At 37.7% G+C, this 23,806-nt stretch overlaps 1 protein-coding gene across 5 annotated transcripts in view; it reads left to right on the forward strand.

Annotated features, from left to right (window-relative positions):
• C1H14orf180 (chromosome 1 C14orf180 homolog) overlaps positions 1–23,197 on the forward strand; it is a 49,022-nt gene extending 25,825 nt beyond the window's left edge. For 4 of the 5 annotated variants that reach the window (XM_074213224.1, XM_074213221.1, XM_074213225.1 and 1 more), the window contains exons 4-6: positions 5,739–5,865; positions 16,610–16,636; positions 20,109–23,197. In XM_074213224.1, the coding sequence (XP_074069325.1) occupies positions 5,739–5,865; positions 16,610–16,636; positions 20,109–20,311 (357 nt within the window). In that variant the 3' untranslated portion in view covers positions 20,312–23,197. Of the gene's footprint in view, positions 1–5,738; positions 5,866–16,609; positions 16,637–18,197; positions 18,577–20,108 lie in introns of those variants that run through there. The other variant, XM_074213226.1, reaches the window with a different exon arrangement.
• The last annotated feature ends 609 nt before the right edge of the window (positions 23,198–23,806 follow it).

Here is a 23,806-nt window from a genome sequence, read left to right on the forward strand (position 1 = left end):
GGTGCTAGCTCCATGAACTCCCTATCAGTGCTGCCTAATAATAGAATTAGTGGCTTCTGGAGGCCATGAGCTTCATGGAACCAGAAGTGTTCAGACAGAGGGTGGCTGACCTCTTGTCAGGAATTTTGTCAAGGCAATTTCTGCCCTTAAGGAAGTTTGGAGTAGGTGCCCAATGAAGTCCCTTTGAGTTCTGGGATTCTATGATTTTATAATTCTATGAATCATCTCTGACAGCTAAGTCATGCCTTGGGGCAGAGAAGTTAGCTTTAATGCACTTGAGGAGAATTGGGCTGAAGTAACAGCTTGGGAGTTTTTAAAAATCTAGTACCATAAATCTGACTGAAGTTGCCCTTCCAGCACTAAGGGTGACATCTCTGTAGAGACTTAAGCCAAGCCTTTCCTTAATTGCTGAAATAATGGGATCCAGTGTCTGAGACTGCTTTAAACATCAAGGGATAGAGATAGATGGGAGAAGGGGAGGAAGAAGAGGTGAAATACAAACTCTGTCAGAGAGATCTGTCATCCTTCTATGAGCTCCATATATTCAGTCATTCTGACATTTAAGATCAGTGATGTTGAAATTGGGATGGAGAGGTAGAGGAAGGGAGAGGGAGCAGAGGTGAATACCGAGGTATCCTAATTTCAAAGGCATGTGATTTATACTTGAATTACAGGGGAAATGAGTTATAGGGACACCCAAGCAATAGAGTGTAGTGAATTTGACCAGAATTGTTAGAGTAGGCAGAGGGAGAAGAGAAGAATCACAGACTGGAAACAACTTCAGCTCCAGCTCTCCCATTAAATAACTATATGACCTCAGTTATTTCCCTTGCCTTCTGTGACCCTCTAATTCCCCTTCTTAAAAACAATGAAAGAACTGGACTAGATGTCCTAGATTTCAGCTGATTCAGTGTGTATCTTGTTTATATAATTATTTGCATTTTACCTCCCCCCATTAGATGGAGAGATCTCTGGAACAGTTTTTTTTTTTAATTCTTTATCCCTGAGGCTTATTACACTGCTTAGCATGTAATGGAAGCTTAATAAATGATTGTTGATTAACTGACTGAATGATCTCTATGGTACTCTCCAGCTCCAATGGTCTAGGTTCCATTGAACCTAGTTAATGAAGGTCCATCTTAATCATTCAGAAAAAAAGGTAGCACAGTTAGAAAAGCCATGACTGGTGAATCCAAAGGTTTGGGTTTTAGTGCCAGGCTTCTTTCAGTTTTTTGTGTGTGACCTTGAACTAGTGTGTGACCTTGAACTAGTCCTTTCCTCTCCTCTGTAAAATTACTCCTCCACTTCTCTGTTATAGAGCAGAAGCTATGGATTCAAAACTATTTGACCATGGGGCAAGTTCCTTACACATCTAAGCCTCAATTTCCTCAATTGTAAAATGAGAGTGAAAATGCTAAGGCCCCTTCAATTTCTAAATCATTTATCCTGGAAAGCCTCTGGAACCAGTTCCCTTCCCACCTTACCATGCCTAATTAGTTCTCTCATCTATGCCTAGGGATAGGGAAAAGACTTTATAGTCTCTAGGATGAAAGTCAAACAAAACCCATGGAGCACCCTAGTCTCTCAACCCTACAGGAGAAGGGACCTCAGAGCTCATTAATATTATCTCTTATATTCATACAACACTTTATGTACCTCATCTTATTTGTTTCTTATAACAGTTCCAAAAATATGAATATTTTTGAAGCTCTTAAAGAGACTTATTGAAAAGCTTGAAGGAAGACATTATTGAAATCTTAGAGAAGGTAAATATATGATATGGCTAATAAGTGGCCATTGGGTGGGCAGTCAGGTATTAAAGGAGCCTGGAGTCAGGAGGATTTGAGTTCAAATCTGACCTCAGATACTTACTAGTTGCATGACCTTGGGCAAGTCATTTTACCCTGTATGCCTCAATTTGTTCATCTGTAAACTGAATTGAAGGAAATGGCAAACTACTCCAGTATCTTTCCCAAGAAAATCCCAAAAATAGGTCATGAAGAGTCAGACACAACTGAACAACAACTTCAGTGTAGCCAATGTAGAACCTGACTCTCACATTTGTGATTTTGAGACTGGCACTTTCACTATGTTGCCTAGAGGACAGGACTTGAAACACATTGTCCTGATTTGAGCTCAAGGTTTGTGACTATAAATAAAAATGCTCATTTCTTGATATCACAGCTCTCCAAACTGGATTTGAATAGCATTTACCTCTATAATATCTCCAGCAAGTGACTACCAAGCCTGGCTTCAAATGACAAGGAACTCACTACTCCTAATGTAGCTTATTCCACATTTTGAAAACTTGCATTGTTGGGAAAGTTTTCTTTGTGTTGAACTGAATGAAATTGGCCTCGGCAGATTTCCCATCCCATATCCCCTTTGAGGAAGTCTGGGCAAGGCAGTCCCTTCCAGTTCTGGTATCCTATTCTGAGTTACAACCAGCAAAAAGAGCCTTCCTTGGGGTGGGACTATGGTTATGTACTCCTAAGTGTACAGTCCTGGCTTTTTGAGGACCCAGGAGGAGGGAATGTGAGGGGGCAGGCATAAAAAAGAACATGAGCCCTACTTGATGTTATGACCTGGTTAGGGCCTACTCCTCCTGGAGTAGGAAGGGAAGGGTCTCCCTTGGCATGCTTCAGGGATCCAGCCTGGGTCTCAGTCAGCTAGACTGGGCTTAGGGAGTGTTTGGGAATGAGAATTAAGAATTTCTTCATTTAGGAAAGGCAATGAAGAGGCAAACTCCTCTTTATAAGAAAACTGAAGCCCAGAAAGACTATGGACAATGGGATTTGCCCCCAAATTGTAGGATTTGGAGGTCACCTACTCCAACCTTCTCTTTAAATATGAAAAAACTGAGACCCAAAAAGACTATAGACTATAGGATTTGCTCAAAAATAAATAGAGAGGCAGTACTCAAAATCAGGAAAAACTGGTTTTAAGTTCCTCCTTGGATATAAACTAGTTGTGTGACCCTAGACAGCTCTTATAACTCTCAGTATTCCTGGCAATTCTCTAAGACTACAAGTTACAGGCTACATGTTAAACTGAATTGAAAGAAAAAATTTCCTTAAAAAAATCAATTTTTTTACAAGAATTTATTGTCACTCCCTCCCACTGGTCCCACAAATACAATTACCACCACTGAACAATTTCATTTTTTTTACATTTAAATCATTTATTTATTTTCACATTACCTCAATAGTCTTGTTGTAAAAGTAAATATAATCTCCCTTCCCCCCACAAAGATAGAGAAATCTCAAGAAAAAATAAAGTGAGCGAAAACAAAGTGTACTTCAGTCTATGTTCAGATACCATCCGCTCTGTCTCTGAGATGAATTGCTTTTTTTTCAATCATAGTTCCATCAGAGAAGTTACTTCAATATTTTTTTCTCACAGTTGCTTTTGCTAGCTGTATTTCCCTCCATCCTTTTCCTCCCAATGCCCATTTATATTCTCTCTCTCCTTTCACCCTGTCCCTCCTCAAAAGTGTATTGTATCAGACTACCCTCTCCCACAATCTTCCCTCTCTTCTATCCCCTACACCCTTCCTCCCCCCTCCCCCAGTCCCCTTTCTCCCATCCCCTTTCTCTCCTTTTTCCTCTAGAGTAAGATAGATTTCTCTTATAGCATCTCTTTTATTTCTCTTCCCAATTTTTCCTCTACTTCCCTTACTTGATTTTCAAAATCTTTTTTGAGATTTTCCAGTCTGAGACCAATTACTATTTTTTCTTGGAGGCTTTAGATACAGAAACTTGACTTTGTCATCTTCTATGTGTGAATTTTGATCTTCCATGGGACCAAAGTGATTGTCTATGGTCAGATTCCTTTCCTTCTGCTGTTTGCTCATTTCTCCAGCCTATGATCTGATTTTAATGCACTTTCCCAAGCTTTTGAGAGGTTTTGGAGCACCCCCCACCTCAGTTCCTTCAAGATCTTATGCAAGGCTCCAACCGCTGTCCTGGCCAGAGCTCTGGTCTATGGATGACCACAAGCACTCCCCTCTGTCATGGGACCCCAGACTGAGATCTGAATCTGAATCTGAGTATGGGCAAAGCAATAGAATCCTGCTCCAAGATAGCATAGAGACCTCTGCAGTCTCCTCCAGCCCCCTTACTGTCCATGGATTAATCGCTCTGGAAGCATCTTCTGTGTGGCTTTGCAGGCCTGCTCCTGGTTCCCTGGGTAGGGCTGCACTGAGATCTGTCTGGCCTGGGTCCCCTGCTCACTCTAGTGGGGCATAATTTTCCCACTGACTTTCCAAGTTGTCCTTGGCAATCCCTGGGCTGAGAGGTCTGGAAACTGCCCCGACTGCTTGGAACTAGGTGCCCCATGGGATTTCCTGGATAGCTGGAGCCAGTTTGTTCCAGTAGATGGCATGGGGTGGGCTGCACTGCAGGTCTTTCCAACTTGGATGAAACATACCCTTCCTGCGGATCTTCTGAGTTGTCTTGGCCTAGAAAACTGTTTCATTCAGTCTTTCTATGGGTTCTGCCACTCTAAAATTCAGTTAGAGTCACAATTTTAAAGCATTTGGAGAGATCTGGGGTAGAGCTTCTGGGAATTCCTGCCTCCATTCCATCATTTTGGCTCCCCCCCCACCAATAGTTTTAAAAAGAAAAACTGCATAACATGTCCATCAAGACAAATTCTGACACTGGCCACGGTCAAAAATGTTCATCTCCTCCATGTTAAATCCATCACATCTCTGTCAGGAGGTGGGTGTTTTCTTATCAGGAGTTACTTATTGCCAATGAAATTACCTGTACTGTTTCAACAGCCTACTGGTTAGTAGCTTATTTGTACACAGTTGTTCTCATGCTGTCTGCCCTAAGCTCCTCAAGGGCAGGGATCATCCCTTGCCTTTCTTTGTATCCCCAGAGCTTAGCAAGTTGCCTAGAACACTTTTGTTATTCTTTGGTTGTTTCAGTGATCCCCTTTTGGGGATTTCTTGGCAGAGATAATGGAGTAGTTTACCATTTTCTTCTCTAGCTAATTTTTCAAATGAGGAAACTGAGGAAACAGAGTTTAAGAGACTTACCTAGAGCTACACTATGAGTAGAGTCTGAGACCAGATATGAACTCAGGTTTTGAAGACTCTAGACCTGGTGCTCTATCATCTAACTGCCATCTAACTGCCACATAGTAACTGGTGCTAATTAACTAGCACAAATTATCATATTAATCCGAAAATATGTAATAAATAATCTAAATGTGAGATTCAACCCCTGTTCCCTTGACTTCAAGTCCAGGCCTTTTTCTATTGTCCATCAAACTGTGCTTCCCTAACAATAGATCAAAGTACTGGGCAAGCAAAGCCCAACTTTCCTTATCTTCAGCGACTTTATCTTTCAGCCAAACTGGTCTTGCTGTACCTCATATATAACAATCTATCTCCTCTTCCTGCACTTTTGCAGGAGTGTATACCTATACATCTCTGTCTCTTAAAATCCCCAATTTCCTTCATACCTCAGCTTGTACCACCTACTACAGAAAGCTTCTCCTGACCCCTCCCAGATGCAAGGTATTTTCCCCCTAAAAAAAATTACCTTGAATTTATTTTGTATACATACATTTACATACAAATATCTACCACAATAGAATATAAACTCTATAAAGACAAGGAATATTTTTAATTTTTGTTTCTCCAATGCCAAGCATAATTTCTGGCACACATTGATGATTAATAAGTGTATATTCATTCATTAATTGATTAAATCTTATCCCCCTCTCAGATGGGTGGTTGTAAATGCCCACCTTCCATCCTGAGACGAAAACCACCTGAGTGTCCTGTAGTAGGTGATAGAAGAAGGGCTGAGAGACGGGTCCGATTCCAAGAACCTGAGGAAACAGCTGTGAGTGGTATGTATGCAGGAGTGGATGCAGGCACTGGGGTGGGTCTGTGGGTGGTAATGGATGAAGTGCTCCAGATTTTTGGATTCAAATCTAATGTTCTTTCTATCACCCCCCTCTATCACCTCCCTTTCTCATATACAGGGGGTCATAGAATTCATCTGCAGCATGAATTGTGTTATCTGCTCCTACTTTGATAATTTATTGATATGTTATTGAAAAAATTAAACACTCCAAAGTCTCAAAAATAAAGAAAAATTATTTTTATTCCAAATCCTATAATACCACCATCCTCCATGTGCACAGCCCTAAATAACTTAAAGTGCTTTCAAACACACTCTCATTTATTCTCTACAATAACTTTGAGAGAAAATCAGGATGGATATTATTATCATCATCTTATGGGGCGACTGGGGGCAACAAGAGGAAGTAACTTACCCAGGGTCACACAACTCACCAGCATTGGATCAAGAACTGGAAAACAATTATTCCCAACACCTAAGCTAATATTCCATTTATTATACTGAGCTTGCTGTTGTTCATTTTTCAATCATGTCTAACTCTTTGTGATCCCATTTGGGTTTTCTTGGCAAAGATACTGGAGCAGTTTTTCCATTCTTTTCTCCCACTCATTTTATAGATGAGGAAACTAAGGTAAACATAAATAAATAAATAAAATAACTTGCCCACAGTCACAAAGTTAATAAGTGTCCGAGGTCAGATTTAAACTCAGTTTCCTGACTTCAAGTTTGACTTTCTATCCACTTAGCTGCCCATGTTTTTATTTTCTTTTTATTACCCTGAACTATTTCTGAATAAAATTAGAAAGTTCAGATTCTCAAAATGATGTTTACATTTTGTATAATAGCAAATCAGAGACATATAATGTTGACTCTGTCGTGATTTTTAAAAATATCTGAAATATTAAGAAAAAATTGCTATAGTGCTATAGTTAAAACACAGTGTTTGCCCTCTGAGAAGCAACTGGGTGGGGGTAGTAAGTAGAGCACTGCCCATTCATCATCATCATCATCATAGATTTTTAGACCTGGAATGACCCTTAGAAGACTTCTAATTCAACCCTCTCATTTTACAAGTGAGGAAATTGAAACCCAGGGAGGCTAAATGATTTTCCCTACATCAAATTTGAACTCAATTCTTCCTGACCTAGAACTCAATCTACTTCTCTACCTTACTGCATCCATGATAAACACATGTTATGCCTTAGTCCATAGGGTGCTAGGAGTTGGGGCCAAAAAGTGACCTTAGAGATTATCTTGTACTGGGGATCTTCACCCTTTGGCAGTCTGATGAAGCATAGCTATGATCCCCATCTCAAAATCAGATTTTTAAAGCATAAAATAAAATACATAGGATTAAAAAAGAGAAACTAATTATCTTGAAAATAAAGTCATCAAAATGTTACAAAAATAAATTCATAAATCCCATTTAGTCTAATATTTTTATAGGAGGTAACTAAAACCAAGGGATTTTGAAAGGATTTGCCCATGGACACATAAATAGCAAATAATAAAATTCAGATTCAAAACTAGATCTTCCTTCATATCCAGATGATATTTGTCTATTGCACTATATTGCCTTTCCCAAAGAGAAGTCACCAGAGAAAAAAATAACAAATTGGCTTCAATAGCCACCCAAGAAATGAAGTTTGATCTAATATCAAAAATAAAGTAAACAAACCAATATTGGATAATAATCATTTTAAAGGGAATTAGCAATTGTTTTGGTATCTATAAAAGATGTATCTATTATCTGTAATGTGAGTTCTATTATCAATAAAAATGAAACAAATTGATAGAAAAAGTCAGCTACATGGAAAAACAGTGGAAATTTTAAATAAAGAAATGGGATCAATGGAAAATGAAATTCTCTTGCCAGAAGGCAAATTAGAAGCAGCAGAGCATGAAGCAAAACAAGGTCAAAGGATAACTCAACCGGAAGAAGTTCTGATGATTTTTGAAGCAAAAAGGGAACTAGGAGACAGCTTAGAGAGGGAATTTATTCTTAGATAACCTGAAAATGAAAAGAAATAAAATCTAACTAGTATTTTTCATAAAACTGTTAGAAAGGTTCCCAGAAATAACAAGATTTCAAGGTAATTATAGATAGATAGAATTCTCGAAACTTCCTCAGAGAGAAAAGTCAGATTCAACTCACCCAAACACATATTGTCCTCAAACATCAAAGGTACCCCAATTTGAATTTCACAGGATTATTCACCCATCATGAGAAAACAGAGAAAAAGCTGGAACATGATGTATAGAAAGTAAAGGAAATTGGACTTCATCTGTGAATTTTCTACTAAGCTAAATTCAGGGAAATATTCAAAGATAAACAACATATGTTTGATTCCCCACAACATTTTCAAGTTTCTACAGTGAAAAGATTGACTGGTGCCTTTCATATGCAAATCAATCCAGGAACAAGCCTCCAGGTACTATAATTCCTGAAGAGACCACATTTGAAATGCAAATCACTGGTGACCATGAAGTAAAAATCTGAATCTGTAAATCACTAGAAGGGAACTCTGTGTAAATGTTATATGGGGTTAGCAAAATAACAATAGTCATGTTATGACCTGAAATTATCTCTTGGGGTAGAGGAACAGAAGTGGATGGGAAAAAATTATCATTCATGCTCAAAGGGAACAAAAATTCAGAGGGTTGTTATAGTCTGATATGCTCTCATGGGATGGGAGCACAGGCTCAGGAAGGAGAACATGTAAATGTTGTACAGAAATAGCAACACTTCTGCAGTTAGAAAGAGAGGACTGCAGTTGTGTAGTTGGAAGATGAAGTATCAGAAAGTACAACTGAATGACAGGAATGTCTGCATGGTTCCTAACCTTGAAACATCACGTGGGATCATCCAAACAACAAAGGATTTTTCACACTTAGCAAATGCAATACCAGCAGCAAGGTCTCTTGGATTGACCATTAAAGGTCACCGATGGACTTCTGGTATGGGGAAGGGTGGGAGTGTTGGAGATAAGCTAACCAACAAATGGTTTTTATAAGCCTAATATAACAAAAATAATTGGAGGCTCCTAAAAAGGAAGTTATTGATTATGAAGCTCACAAATACTAAATTTAAAAAATTAGAGAAAAGAGGGGATTTTGGTAAGCTTAAAAGCATCGCCCCTAGATGGAAAAGGTCAAAAAGAGAAGTCACTCAAAAAGCTTTTTTTTTGAGTACTTATCATGTGACAGATACTGTGTTAAGTAAAGGGGGGGGGGGGGAGCAGCCAATTGAACTAGTTCAGAAAATGGAGTTACTGCTTTGTGAATGTGTATGTTGAAGTGTCTGTTTTGGGGAAGGAGTTCTTAGGGGGTGAGGATGTAAAAAATACAAAGTAAAAATGAATGTTTATTGGATCAAGCACTCTTCAAAGTCCCCGGAGTACTAGAAAGGTGAAACCCTACCCTTAAGGATATACTAATAGAGATAAATAAATTAATCCAGAAACTGGGGTTAGTATCTGAATTCAAATTTTATCAAAGGTTTTGTTTGTCACAAAAAGTGTCTGTGTTCTAACTGGTTTGGGGAAGTGGAGGTCTGGGTCTGGAGAGTTCAAATCCAGCCTCAGACACTTACTAGCTGTTTGACCCTGGGCTGGTCACTTTGTTACCTAGTGTTCAATTATCCACCTGTAATGAATCACTCTTTGACCTGGGGATGCAGGTGTAAAAAGAAAATAAAGATTAAAAGAAGTTACAACACTAAAAAAAGAATAATAGAAAAGTTAAGAAGAGATTAAAGAAATAGCCATGTGGGTTGCTAATTAATCTTGGCAGGCCAGCTGTCAGGCTCTGCAGAAGTCTGGGAAAAAAGAGACCCAGCCTCTCCCGAAATCTCCTTAAATTTCCCCTTAGGGTCCTTGGGAAGAGGTGCTGACTTGAGAGTTGCCCAGGTCCGGCATTGGAGAGTTTGCCTTTTGGGGATTCCAGTATGGGTGGTCTCCGATGTTGTTTCCAGTGCATGTGCAAATTAGCTGCCCCTTCCCAAAAGAGAACATGACCAAGATAAGACTGAAAGTCAAGAGAGAAAATTTTAACAGAGAGATAAAGGAAGAATGAAGACAACTTTTTTTACAATGCAAACAAAAGATTTACAAAATTTGTTTCCAATTGATTTCAATATTTTCCATGCCCATGGTTCTCTGCATCAACTTAATCTCTGTTTGCCTCAGTTTCCTCATATGTAAAATAGGGATAATAAAAGCACCTACCTCTCAGGGTTGTTGTAAGAATCAAATGAGATAATTTTTAAATACTGAGTCTGACACAGGAAGCTTGTCCTTTGTCCTCAAAGAAGACCATGACATCAGGCTCAAATTATTAAATAAAATCCCTAGAAATATGACAATAATATTAAAAAGAAGGGATAAGCATAGGCAAAGAGAAAACAAATAATTTGATAGTTTATTTAGATAACCAAAGAAATAAATAACAATTTTAATCAAAATAACAAGTCAATATCAGTAAAGTAGTAACAGGATATAAGACAAATTCATGAAAATCAGTAGCATCTCAATATATCACTGATAACCATCAGGAAAAATGTGATAGAAAATATTTACAATTAAAATGAAGTATATATTAAATATTAAGGAATGAATACATATCTATATATCTTATTTAAATTCATCTATAAAACAAACTTATATAAGTAAAACAAGAACTATTATTAAGGAGGTAAAGTTCGTAGACTGAATAGTGTAAGTGATATTTCTAAATTAATATATTTAATCAATTAAATCAAGATATTCCAATTAAATCAGTATATTTAAAATAATACTATTACCAACATGAATTAATAAAGAATTAAGCATAATAATAATAACAAAATTGATGTGGGAGGACAAAAGTTTAAGAATATCAATGGAAAAGGAGGAATTGAACTCAGAATAAATAAAAAGTAATAACAACAATAATAGCTAGCATTTGTATGCTAGCTCCTATGTGCCAGGCTAAGTGCTTTACAATTATCATTGTGTCAATCACAACCACCCTGGGAGATAGGTGCTATCATGATCCACATTTTGCAGTTTAAAAAAATCATTTATTTGGAGTCATACAGCTAATAAAATTGTCTGAGGTCAGATTTGAACTCAGATTTTCTTATCTCCAAGGCTCTGTGTTCCATTCCCTAAATCATCTTACCCCATTCCCAAGACTTCAGCAGAGAAAGACTATGCCTGAAAAAGAATTCTCTCTAATATGTAGTCATGTATTATCACTAACATATAATCACTCAACCTTTGCTCATAGTCAGTTCATGAGAAAGAACCTACTAGTCTTTCCTTCATCAAACTTAATCTACATCTCTGCACCTTCTCCCCATCCTTCCTTATTCTGTCCTCTGAGGCTAAGCAGAACTATTTTAATCCTTTTCTACATTTTTAAATATTAAAAATTGCTTCACCTTAATAATTTTCTATTATCCAAGCTTAATGTAAATAATGCAGCCAGGTGACAGTTGATAGTGCATTGGATTTGGACCCAGGAAGACCTAAGTTTAAATTGTGCTCCAGACATTTTCCAGTTGTGAGACCCTAGCCCCTAGTAAAGTCACTTAACCTTTCTCAGTCTCAGTTTCCTGATCTATAAAATGGAAAAAATAATAACACCTACTTCACCAAGTTACTGTGATAATCAGTGGAGTTAATATATGTGAATTGCTTTGCAAAGCTTAAAGTGACTTTACAAATGCTAGCTGTAAATTACTCAATTAAATATGTTGGAGAAAAGGTACAAAAACAATGGGAGCACAGCAACATCTTATACCATAAATCACAATAAATTCCAAATGGATGATTCATGAGATGAACATGCATCAGCTTTCTTTTAAAAAAAGCTATAGAATAAGGGAATGTTATATATTTTCACAACCATAAAAATAAATTCTTAAATTATGAGTAGAAAGAAATTGTAAGAGCTAAAATAAATTAATTTTATTGTATAGAAATAAAATTCCTTTGCACAATGAAAAGTAGTGTATCAAGAATCAGGAAGAAATACAAATGGAGGGAAATAATTTTGCATCAATCTTTTCTGATAAAAATTCAACATTCAAAAATTGGAAGGAATTCATAAAAATGTTTTAGAATAACTCATTCTCCAATAGATAAATGATCATTGTACCCAAAAGAAACTTCCTCAAAGGGTGAAACAAAAATTTACAACATGAAAAAATGTCCAGAATCTCTAATTTTCAATGAAATGCAAATGTTAGCAACTCTGAACTCCTACTGAAATTTATCAGAATGACAAAGATAATAAAGATACCAAAATTTATGGCTAGCTTTGCTAAGGTAAAAGCAGACATACTCTCACAGCTGCTGGAATTGCAAGTTTGTAGTACATTTATGGAAAGAATATGAAATTATACAGTAAAACAATGATACACAAATGTTATCCCTTTTGACCCATTGATTTCATTTCTGGAACTATTCCCCAAGGTGATTATTGATGGTAGGGAGAAGAGTTATCAGTATATAAATATTGCTAGCTGCACTATTTAAAATAGCAAAAAGTTCTAGAAATAAACTAGGTATCCATCCATTGTGGAATTTCTTAACAACGGATTTCTTAACAACATGGTATATGAATACAAATTAAAAAGTAGTGTATCATAAGGAATGAGCAATTTAAAGAAATATCCAAAGCTTTTTTATGGAGTTTAGATAAACCCCAAAAAAGTAGAACCAGAAGAATAATTCACACATTGACAACTATGTAATTAAAGTCAACAAGGAGAACAACAAATTCAACTTTTACACAGAAGGAAAAACAAGTTCAAAAAAAGGTTGAGAAAACAGGAAGGAAATAAATTTGAATTAAAGACAGCATACACATTTTTAATAGAACCAGTGAGGTTAAATCTCTTGTGTATTTCAACTTTCATTCTCATTTTTTCTTGTTTGCATCTTCTTAGTTATTTGTTTATGTATTTAGGTGCCCATCAGTGGAAATAAAAATAAAATTTATATCTAAAAAATAGAAAGATTTGCCATTCTCCAGTCCTAATAAGGCATCAGCTCTTTCAATTAACTGGACAGTCTGGGATATTGAGCTTATTTTCCAACCAAACCCATCACATGCCCCAGCCCCAACTCCCCTATTCTTTTCTAATATTTTACTCTCTGAGTCCTTTTATCCCCCAACCTGTCACATCAATCAGTGTCCAAGTCATTCATTCCTGTTCTTTTTGTTCTCATTTCTACAACCTTAGTTCAGGCCCCCATCAGCTTTTATCCAGATTTTTATAATAACCTCTTACCTGATCTCCCTGGCTCCTATCTCTTTAATTTTTCAAAATGCTTTGAATTGATTACTGATCAAACATATGTTGGGCATGAAGAATTCTATGCTTCACTTCACTATGGGAGAGTCATAGATGGATAGGAATTTCCCATTATCGGCATGCATTACATCTGAGCCCTCGGTGAGGTATGCATTGTCCCTTATGCTCTTCTCTATACTGGTTCTATCATTTTCTCCTTGTGTGACAATGGTCAAATCATTTAACTTCTCTGTGGGTATCATTTTCTTCATCTATAATAAAGGGAGTCCCTTATCTAAAGTAAAGGAACCTTTATATCTTCATAACCCAGGATCCTTTCTGCTTCTGACTTGATTCCACCCTTGATCCTTATGTCCTTTTGATATCCCCTGGTTGCTCACAGTCTCATCTCCCCAATACCCCAATATTAGACTTCACTAAGGTCTCTCTCTTCCTGATAATTCTCCAAGAACCAAAATGATCTCTTCCTCCTATTCCAACTTAGTCAAAATCTTATATCTAATGGATGTTACTGCCAGTTATCTGAAAGTCACTAATAATTTCACCTACACAGAAGTATGAATGGCTGTTAAGAGCTCAAAATAAGCCTCCATGGTATGGTGCAGATGAAAAGAAGCCTAAAGAGGGCAAGGAATTAGGTACTCATGAATAATCTAAGATATTAAAACAGATCAGAGAAACTTTGCCTAGTCTGCCAATGATTAGGGTTTACTTGAGTAATCAGGAACCTTGTACTCATAGGCTTTTTTACTTTCATAGACAAATAACCTGTGAGAATCATTGTGATGGAGTAGAAAGTTGAAAGAACCAAGGGTCAAGAGGCCTAGTTTCTAGAACTACCTTTCCCATTTACTAGACTTGAACTCTGTATTTCGTTTCTCCATCTGTAAAGTGAAGAACTCTTCCAGGATCCTTTTATGAGGACAAATGAGAGAATGGATAGTAAAGCTTTTTGTAAATTATGAAGTGCTGTATATACAAAGAGATTTTTTCAACTTAAGCGTACTTATCATGTAATATTACCTAGAGGAAGCTAGATAGTGCAGTAGAGTTCTGGGCCAGGTGTCAGGGCACCTGAGTTCAAGTCTAGCCTCCACCACTTGCTAACTATTTGATCCTAGATAATCACTTAATCCCAGTTTTTCTCAGTTTCCTCATCTGTAAATTAGGGATAATAGCAGCTACTTCCTAAAGTTATAATGAGATCAAATGACATATTAATTGTAAAACCTTAGCACAATGCTTCTCATATAACAAGCATCAAATTAAATGTAATTATTATTACAGTGGAAAGAGTGGTGTACTTGGGTTTGATGTGTAATCATGGCCAAGTCATTTAATCTCTCAGTCTACTTAGCTTCATCTTCATCTCATGTTAATAACTGCCACTGAGCCCAGAGAGCTGGAGGTTCCTCTCCCTGGATTCATTCATTGTTTAAACTCAGTTCAGGCTCAGTTCACTCTAAATAAGAAGGTTTGGCTTCCCTTTTTTCCCACAATCTTTCCCTAGTAGCATCCCTACCTCATGAAAAAAATTACTTAAAGCTTAAATTTTGGCTCATGTCTTGAGTTTCCCCAAAAAGAGAATAGAAAGGTACTTACATTGTACCATGTGAATCAGATATGGGACGAGTATTTATTTCTTAAACATAAAAGGAATGTTAAACACAAAACACTCACAAGCACACATTGACAGACTTAAATGTCTTGACCTAGAATTCAGTGACTTATAACCACTATCCTTATAACAAGCACATTAATACTTAAACCTTTTGAGAACATGAAGCTATTTGCAAGCATTGCAACAATAGGCATTATTATATTTCATTTTGTCTCTGCATTGTCCATGTTTTCTGGCCAGGTAGAGCTTGGGCTCCTCTCCTCTTCTCTCATCTCCCATACAGAAACTTCCTGGGCTACTGTTCATCTCTACCTGATGAATTAAGGACCTCCATATTTCTCTGACAACATCACCAAACTTGAATACAATTATCCCAAGATTGGTTTTCGACCTCCCATACTCATGAAAGGAAATACAAAGCAGAAAAAGCAATCAGGAGCTCAAACTTACCTAGCTGGATCCCTTTGCTCTGACTGACACATGGAAGCCTACAGCCTGGGGAAGGGCAAGGGGTTCTATGCCTCCTTCACCTCATAGGAAGTTTAGTGAAAGGGAATTATTTACTATAAGGGAACATCAATGGACGAAAACACCAGGGACAAAGTTAATAATTTTTGAAATGTCCACTGATTTATTGTGCTTTGTATATATATATATATATATATATATATATATATATATATATATATATGTGTGTGTGTGTGTGTGTATGAGGCACCATGATAAATATTTATAAATATTATCTCTGATCCCTACACAAACTTGAGAAGTAGATGTTATTGTTATCCCCATTTTACACTGAAGCAAACAATGTTAAATGACCTGCTCAGTCACACAGTGGCTAAAGTCGATTTAAACATAGGTTCCAGCCCTAATAGTATAGCAACTGTGCCAATAATCATTGGCTTTTCTCATGCAGGGACCAATTAAATAGGCTGCTCCATCATCTCAAAGTACCTAAGGTCTTTATCCCTGAATCATAACTCAATGCCTAAGTTGCCAACCCCAAATTACCCAAAGGCTGCCCTATTATCTATGACTGATTAAAATCAGGAAAGAAAGATTTACACATGCGTTGCTTTACATTTTAAATAGGGATAATATTGCTGCATTACCCACCTCCTTTCAAGTGCTATATAAATGTGAGTTCTTATCATTATTTTTGATAGTGTCATATCTCCTTGCTAGACTATGAAGGAAGGCTACTGTGTCTGACCTAACCTCTGTATTTTCTCATCCTTGAACACAATCTTATGTATAGAACAAGTGCTTAATAGATGGCTTATTATATTGCATTATTAATGTTGCTATTATAATTCTCTCTAGCATGATAGAGTAACCTCTGGTTTTAGAGTCAGCTGGGTACCCAGCTAGAGTCCCAACCAAGTCTGACTCTTGTGAGCTATATAACCTTGTGGTAGTCACATCAAAACTATAGCCCTTAATTTTCTCACCTATAAAAGAGAATTATCATTTGTAAACCTACCTCACAGGGTCCTTATGAGAAAAGTGTGAGTTTTTTTTATAAATACAAAAAACTAGAATAGTTGTTATTATTGGAATCAAAAGAATAAAGAGATCTAAGAAATAATCTAAATGAACCCCCTCATCTTCCATGTAAAGAAAGGAGTGATCAGAGAGGCAACTTTCCTCAAGGTCATATAGAAAGTCACAAAGCTGAAATTCCAATCCAATTTCTCTCCATATCAAGTGTTTATTTTGGCTCCAATAGACTACTGCCCCAACCCACTTTTGGTCAGTTGTAGGACATGTGCTAACACTGCTGTTTTCTGTTTGAATTCCTAGACAACTCCTACATGGACACCACGATAGGTAAGTACTCAGTACCCAACTAGTAATATTCCTTGCCTGACTGTTTTTGTCCTGGAACCAACTCTGAAGAGTTGTATCTAAGATCTGTACCAAGGCCTGTAGAAGATAGGAGAGAAAGAGAAGAAGAATTTAGGGTTTCTAGCTATAAGAAACCTCAGACACTATCTCTTCCAATCCTCTTGCTTTCTAGATGAGGTCTAGTACAGTGTAAAAGTCAAGGTCACCCAAGAAGCAGCAGAGACAGTATTTGAAAGGTTTCTGTTTCTATTCATAAAAATTCAGACTTTGCCTACATATTTCCTGGGAATGAGAAGACATGCCTTACCCACTATAATCCTTGGGACAAAACAATTTGTTGCTCAGGAGAAATATCATAAAATCAGCCCCTTAGTATATCAGAGAACTCAAAAAGAGGTGGAAGGGGAGGGAATAAGCATTTCTATAACATCTACTATGTGTCAGTAACTGTGGTAAGCCCTTTACAAATATCATCTCATTTGATCCTTGCAACAGTCCTGTGGGGTAGATACTATTGTCATCCTCATTTTACAGTTGAGGAAATTGAGGCAAATTGAGAAGTTCAATGACTTGCCCAAAATCATACAGCTAGCTGAGCTCAGGCTCAAACTTCTCTGCACCACCTAGTTGCCTTGGTCTTCTTAGTCCAATCTAAACCTATGCAGGCAATGCCTCTGCATCCCTAATAAGTGAGTGTCCAGGCTCCATATGAAATACAATTCCAATTTACTTCCAGATGGGTCTCATTTTGAAGAAGTTTTCCTGACAGCAAACTAAAATTCACATTTTCACACAATTCTACAAACTTCTATTCAGCAATTACAAATTGCTAGACCCTTTACCAGATGTTATGACTACAAGTCCAAGTTCAAGCTTGGAGGAAGTTCCAAAAAGATCCCACCCCTCGGCTTGTGTTGTCCACACCCAGAGTTCCCTAGTGGTTATGTTGTTCACCATGTCCAACTCCCCTTGACCCCACTGAATTTAATGTGCCAGTGTTATCAATGAATGGGGTTTTCTTGACAAAGATACTAGAGTGTTTGCCATTTCCTTCTCCAATAGATAAAGGTAATAAATAGAGATTAAATTAACTAGTCACTCAACTAGAAAGTGTCTGAGACCAGATTTTAACTAGCTTCCTAACTTTAGACCCAGTGTCCTATCCACTAAGCCACCTAGCAATCCTCTGGGGAAAGTTTCGAAATACAGCTCTGAGTCTAGGTCTCCGTAGTTGTGAATTAAAGGACACCCAATACTATGTAAGCAAACACTCAACATAACAATGAGTTAAAAGGGAGGGAAAATAGTCTTACAGAAATTATGAAACTTTTAAAATTTTTTAAATTTACAAAAATTTACAGAAATTGCAGAAACAGAGTAACTCACAGTAATCCATCATAGTAAATGCAATTCTCCTTGGACTTGCTCAGAAGAGAAATGGATTTGGGGTTTCTAGAGACTTATAATGTTCAAAAAACTTACAGAACCAAAGTCTCTTACTCTCTTCTGTAATGAATTGTAATGTTTCTTGCCACTCTTCAAGCTGTAGGGGCTACATGTTTGATCTTCTCTCTCCAAGAGACTGGCATTGACCAGGGACTCCCCTTCTCCTTTAAACTCTGTTGGCCATGTGGTTTCCCTCTCCCAGGTATGTTTAACTATGACTTGAGTTTCAGAACTCCATAGACTCCCTCCCATCTACATTTACTTCAAGAGACAACTCCAATGCCTTTCTCTAAAAGCTTTCCTAGCACTCTCATCAATTCCACCCCAAATGCATAGAGTTTATGCCAAGATCATAGATATCTCTTGAGTGGCTCTCCTTTGCTTTTTTAAAATTTTTATTTATTTAAGGCAATAGGTTTAAATGACTTGACCAAGGTCACACAGCTAGGCAATTATTGTCTGAGGTCAAATTTGAACTCAGGTCTTCCTGACTCCAGGGTCGGTGCTCTATCCACTGTGCCACCTGGCTGCCCCTCTCCTTTGCTTTTTGAAACATACATTCAGGAGTCATTTTCCCAATCCCAACTCAAACTATCAAATCAGCAAAGCTGCTTCTAATCCCCCAGAACCAGGAGCTAGTGGTTGCTCTTCCAGGGATATTTCCAGGATACAAAGGGAAAGACAACCAGGGTATAGTGGATAGAGAGATAATCTTGGAATCAAGGGCAGCTAGGTGGCTCAATGAATAGAGCACCAGTCCTGGAATCAGGGGACCTGAGTTCAAATCCATCATTAGACACTTGCTGTAACTTAATCCTGATTGCCTTACTCCTCCCCAAAAAAAAATGTTCTGCTTGCAGTGCATGCTAGCTATATGCCCCTAAGCAAAGAACTTAATTGTTCATGCCCTCCAAAGTTCAAGACTTCAAATAGGGGCAGCTAGGTGGTGCAGTGGATAGAGCACCGGCCCTGGAGTCAGGAGTACCTGAGTTCAAATCTGGCCTCAGACACTTCATAATTACCTGGCTGTATGGCCTTGGGCAAGCCACTTAACCCCATTGCCTTGCAAAAAATTTTTTTAAAAAAGAGTTCAAATATAGGAGTTCTTTTCCCCTCCAAACATTTCTTCTCTGGAGCTTGACTAGAGGATCCCCCTTGTGGAGACTGCCAGAATTTTGTGTCCCCATTTCTGAATTGCTTTCCTATTTTATTACCAACCTCTAGGACACCAGTCTCTAGGACATGACTATATCTTTTCAATCAATACCTTTATAAACCTCTTGTTGCAATTCATTTCCTTTCATCTAATGGTTTTCAAGGTCACCTAAATTGATCAAGGAGTTCTCACATTTTGATTTATTGATTTAATAGCGATGCCCATGCCTTGTTCATGCCTATGGTTTATTGATTGATTGCTCTCACCTAACAAAGTTGTCAGGGCATGATTTTGTTGGTTACTTTAAGAAGGGGTGATGTGATATATTGACTCAGTCAATCCCATCCACATTCTTTCTCATTTACACATTTCTTTATACATGATTATTTCTGTCCGTGTCCTATCTTCTCTTGTTCATCTTCAGTATGAAAGGACAACAACAACAATTAGACAACAAACTTCCTTTATGGTGAGTCAGTGTCATAGACCACAACTTCACAATTTCTATGTAGGAAGGGCTTCAGGGACCATCAAGTCTAACCAATACCAGAAAAAGAATCACTACACTTACATCTGAGAAGTGAATACAAGTCCATATTTGGAGACTTCTAATGTGCTCAAGAACTTTTGAGTAATGCTCTATTGGGAAAACCCAAAACTTTCTATAAGCATATGCAAGATATGGGTGAGGAGAAAAGAAAGGACCATACCTCATTCCTAGAGAAAACCTTTGGTGCCAGTTTCCAGGTTCTGTTTTCATCCTGCTTGATGCTAAACATGGTGAGGAGATACCTTCCAATGAACCAACAGTAACCCTGTTCTGTTGCTGTTTCTTTCCTACTGTGCCTGCAGTTCCAGATAGGTGGTCATCTGGATGCTCTCTGTTCCTGTGCCTCTGCCTTTGTATCCTGTTTGGCCTAGCCCTGACCCTCTATTGTGGTCAGCCCAAGATGGGCTCCAAAGCCCTGGAGGAATTCCGAGCCTGGCTCCTCCTCTTTCTGCTCCGGGTAAGACACATGGCTATGACCTTCTGGAAATGGTTTGGGAGACAGTGACAGGAGCTTCCACAGACTCCAGCACTTGTACAGATGCAGTCTGCCTTCCTCATTTGGAGGACCTCTTCAGTTGCAATTTGGGAAAGTGACTTCCACAGTCCTGCACCCTGCAAGACAATGAATGAATGGTGTCAGAACCTGGAATATGGGGTGCTCTGACATGAAGTCCCAGGAAGCTGAGGTTCAACTGATCAGCCATTCAAGTTCAAGGAGAAACAAGCAATGAGTCTTCTGAGAAAGCTAAAAGCACTGACATCTGTACTCTAATGAGTTCTCCAAGGCCAGTAGTAAGTCTCACTATCACTGCTAAAATATGCATGTATGCATACACATGCGTACACACAAGTTCAGACCTAGAAATGATGTCAGAGAACATCAGGTTCAACTTGGAGTAATCCCTTCTACAACAGGTCCACAAGTGGCCACCCTCCACCTGAACATTTCTAGTGTTGAGTTTCTCAAGACTTTCAAAGGCAAACTGCCCCGCTTTGGGTCAATTTTATTCATTAGGGACTTTTCCCTAACTTTCACCCGCTACTCTTGGTTCTGCCCTCTGGGCAAAACAGCATAAGTTTTTCCTTCAGGTAACTAAATAGAGTGACCTGATAACTGAGCTGAGTTTTCCCTTCTCTAGGCTAAATATTCCCAGGTCTATCAACATTTTCTCATAGAGAATGGTCATCAGTCTTCAACATTTCAGTCATTATCCTTTCAGCATACTCTAGTTTTTCAGTGTTTTTCTTAATATGTGGCACACAGAAGTTAATACCAGTTATGTGCTTACTGTGGCAGAGGTCAGACAAACCATTGCCTCCTTCATTCTGGACATTTTTAATGAGTCTATCCTGGACTCTTTTACTGAAACCTCCAATTGCATTCACCATTTTGGGTACTATGTCATTCTGTTGATTCATATTGAGCTTGGAGTCAGTCCATTAAGAATCTCAAATATCTCTTTTTATGATATAGTGGGTATAGTCATACCCACTCACACATATCTGAGTGTGCATGCATATACACACATACACACTAGAATTCCTGGAAGCCCAGACACTGCCAGTTTAAACTACTGTTCCACTAATTATAAATACAACTCATATTACTATAATTTTTATCAGAACATTAGATCTTGGGCACATCATTTTCTCAGTCATTAAAGGAAGTTTCACTTGTTTATTCACAAATAGATTTTGTTCTGTTTTCCAAATTTGTCACCTTTCTCTGCTTTTACTCGATTCCATACAATAAATCTACAATAAAACTACAGACAACATGAAAAGGTTTGGTAGATAGAGAGATGGCCTTGGAGTCAGGAAGACCTGAACCCAAGTCCTTCTCTAACACTATTAGCCTTTTGATCATGGGCAAGTAATGTAATCTTCCATGCCCTAAGACTTCTCAAGAATATGTTATAGATGTGTTGATGGTTGGCATTGGTGCAAGGGCTCCTCACAATGAAATTTCACCTATGGAATTGCATCTGGGCAAAATAAAATATATGGCACTGTGCTAAATACTGGTAAACATAATCCCTGCCCTTAAGAGGGTTATATCATAATGGGAACGGGGAAAGAGAGAAGTAGGTTCAAGTTGTAAGTTGATAAATATGACTCAAGAATAGTTATAGCAGCAAGGACAAGATGGACAAAGTGCTCTAGGAAAAATTGAAGAGAGGAAAAATTTCAGTTAAAGGTTTAGGAAGAAGCAGTACCTGAGCTGGGGTTCATAAGAAAAAAAGAAAGATGACTATCTCAACAGAAAGAGATGAGGAAGGCTTGAATTTTGATCATGGTTGGGTAGAGACTTTGGGGTGACACCAAAATGAAACCAGCAAGTCAATGTCTACTAACATTTCATAGGAAAGCTATAGTTCATTTTGTCTGAAATAAACAATGTATAAAGGTGGAGGTGGGTGAGTAACAGTAATATAGATTAGGAAAAAAAGAGCTTCAAATGTCCATCTAACAGGTGTTTGTTTGATCCTGTGGTTAATTAAGAGCTCCCAAGGCTTTCTGACACAGGAATAAAATAGTCAGAACTATGCTTTAGGAAGATTATTTTAGCAGTTATTCAAAAGACGTATCCTGCTCAGTGAAACCATGATATCCTTGAGAGGAGGAACTATGGCTTTGTCTTTTTTTGTATCTCCAGTGCTTAGCACAGAGCTTGGCACATGGTAAGCCCTTAATAAATGAATGTTAACAGACATGACTTAGCTCTTGAAGATAATGTCAGCTATGAAAGCTGTCATAGTTGTACCAAGCTGGGAGGGCTTCCAATGTGTAGTCAAGGCAACAGACACTCTGGCTGGTGACCTACCTAGCTAAGTGGAAAGGCACAGCAGGTTGACCACAAGATAATGAATTCTTGGGCCATGGAAACCCAGGAAAAACATTTTTAAATGAAATAGTCCTTAGTCTTGTATGACTCCCTTCTGTGTTCTGCAGAATAGCAGAAAATGAAGGAGAGGGGTACCAAAAAGTCAGTTTTTACATAATCCAAAAACATTAATTTAACTATTGTTTCTTTAAATATCAGTGACAAAAAGGCTGATATGCTATCAGAGCAAGTGAAACACACTAAATGGTTGTTTTCACTGATAATTAAGTAAGAAGGTAAAAAAAAAACAACCTTACATGTAAATGTAAATATCAATCATCAGTCATTTATTAGATGCCTCCTAAGTGCCAGACACTAGGAATTCAGAGACAAAAGTGAGAAAGTTCTGAGGGAGACAGTATTTTGCAGGTATGTATAAATATATACAAAATAGTTGATAATTTATGGGAGAAGAGAATATTTCCTGAGGTATTTCCTATTCTCTCCAGGTGCCTGGATCATGTGTCACATTTAACAAGTTCAAGAGATAAAATTTCTGGGCAATTAGTCATTTTATTAATATTGCTAGTATTTTAATAAAAAAAGAAAAGAGTGTCTCTCTCAAATGCCAAACACTCTCAAGGTGATGAGTGTTCCAAAGGGTGACAATTAACTCTGATTGGTTAAGAAATAATGAGAAAGAATATTACCATGAGGGGTGAGGCTGATTCTAATGAACTTTGATTATGTCATTTATTTCTAAATTGTCAACCTTAGACAATCTAGTCAAAGAATTTATTCCAATTCAAACCTGAATAGGAGGTTGGATAGGGTGTTACCAAAGACCAAAGAGGAGAGTTAATTCAGTCTCATTATCAGTAGTGTCCTTCAAAAGACTTAACTTTTAAATGAGGACTTAGAAAAAGGCAGAATTCTGAATTTTCCAAAATAATTGGTCAATGATGCTTATTTCTCTGAGAACGCTGTTAACTCACTCTCAGTTATAAAGTGAGGAATCAAACTGAATGATGACTAAGTTTTCTTCTCTAAATCTTAATCTGTTGTCCTGGTATTTCTTCATATAAATAAGAGTAAAAGTGAGGGGTGGCTAGGTGGCACAGTGGATAAAGCAACTGCCCTGGAGTCAGGAGTACCTGGGTTCGAATCCCACCTCAG

This window comes from Macrotis lagotis, chromosome 1 (genome assembly GCF_037893015.1).
Source record: "Macrotis lagotis isolate mMagLag1 chromosome 1, bilby.v1.9.chrom.fasta, whole genome shotgun sequence".
Taxonomy (NCBI): domain Eukaryota; kingdom Metazoa; phylum Chordata; class Mammalia; order Peramelemorphia; family Peramelidae; genus Macrotis; species Macrotis lagotis.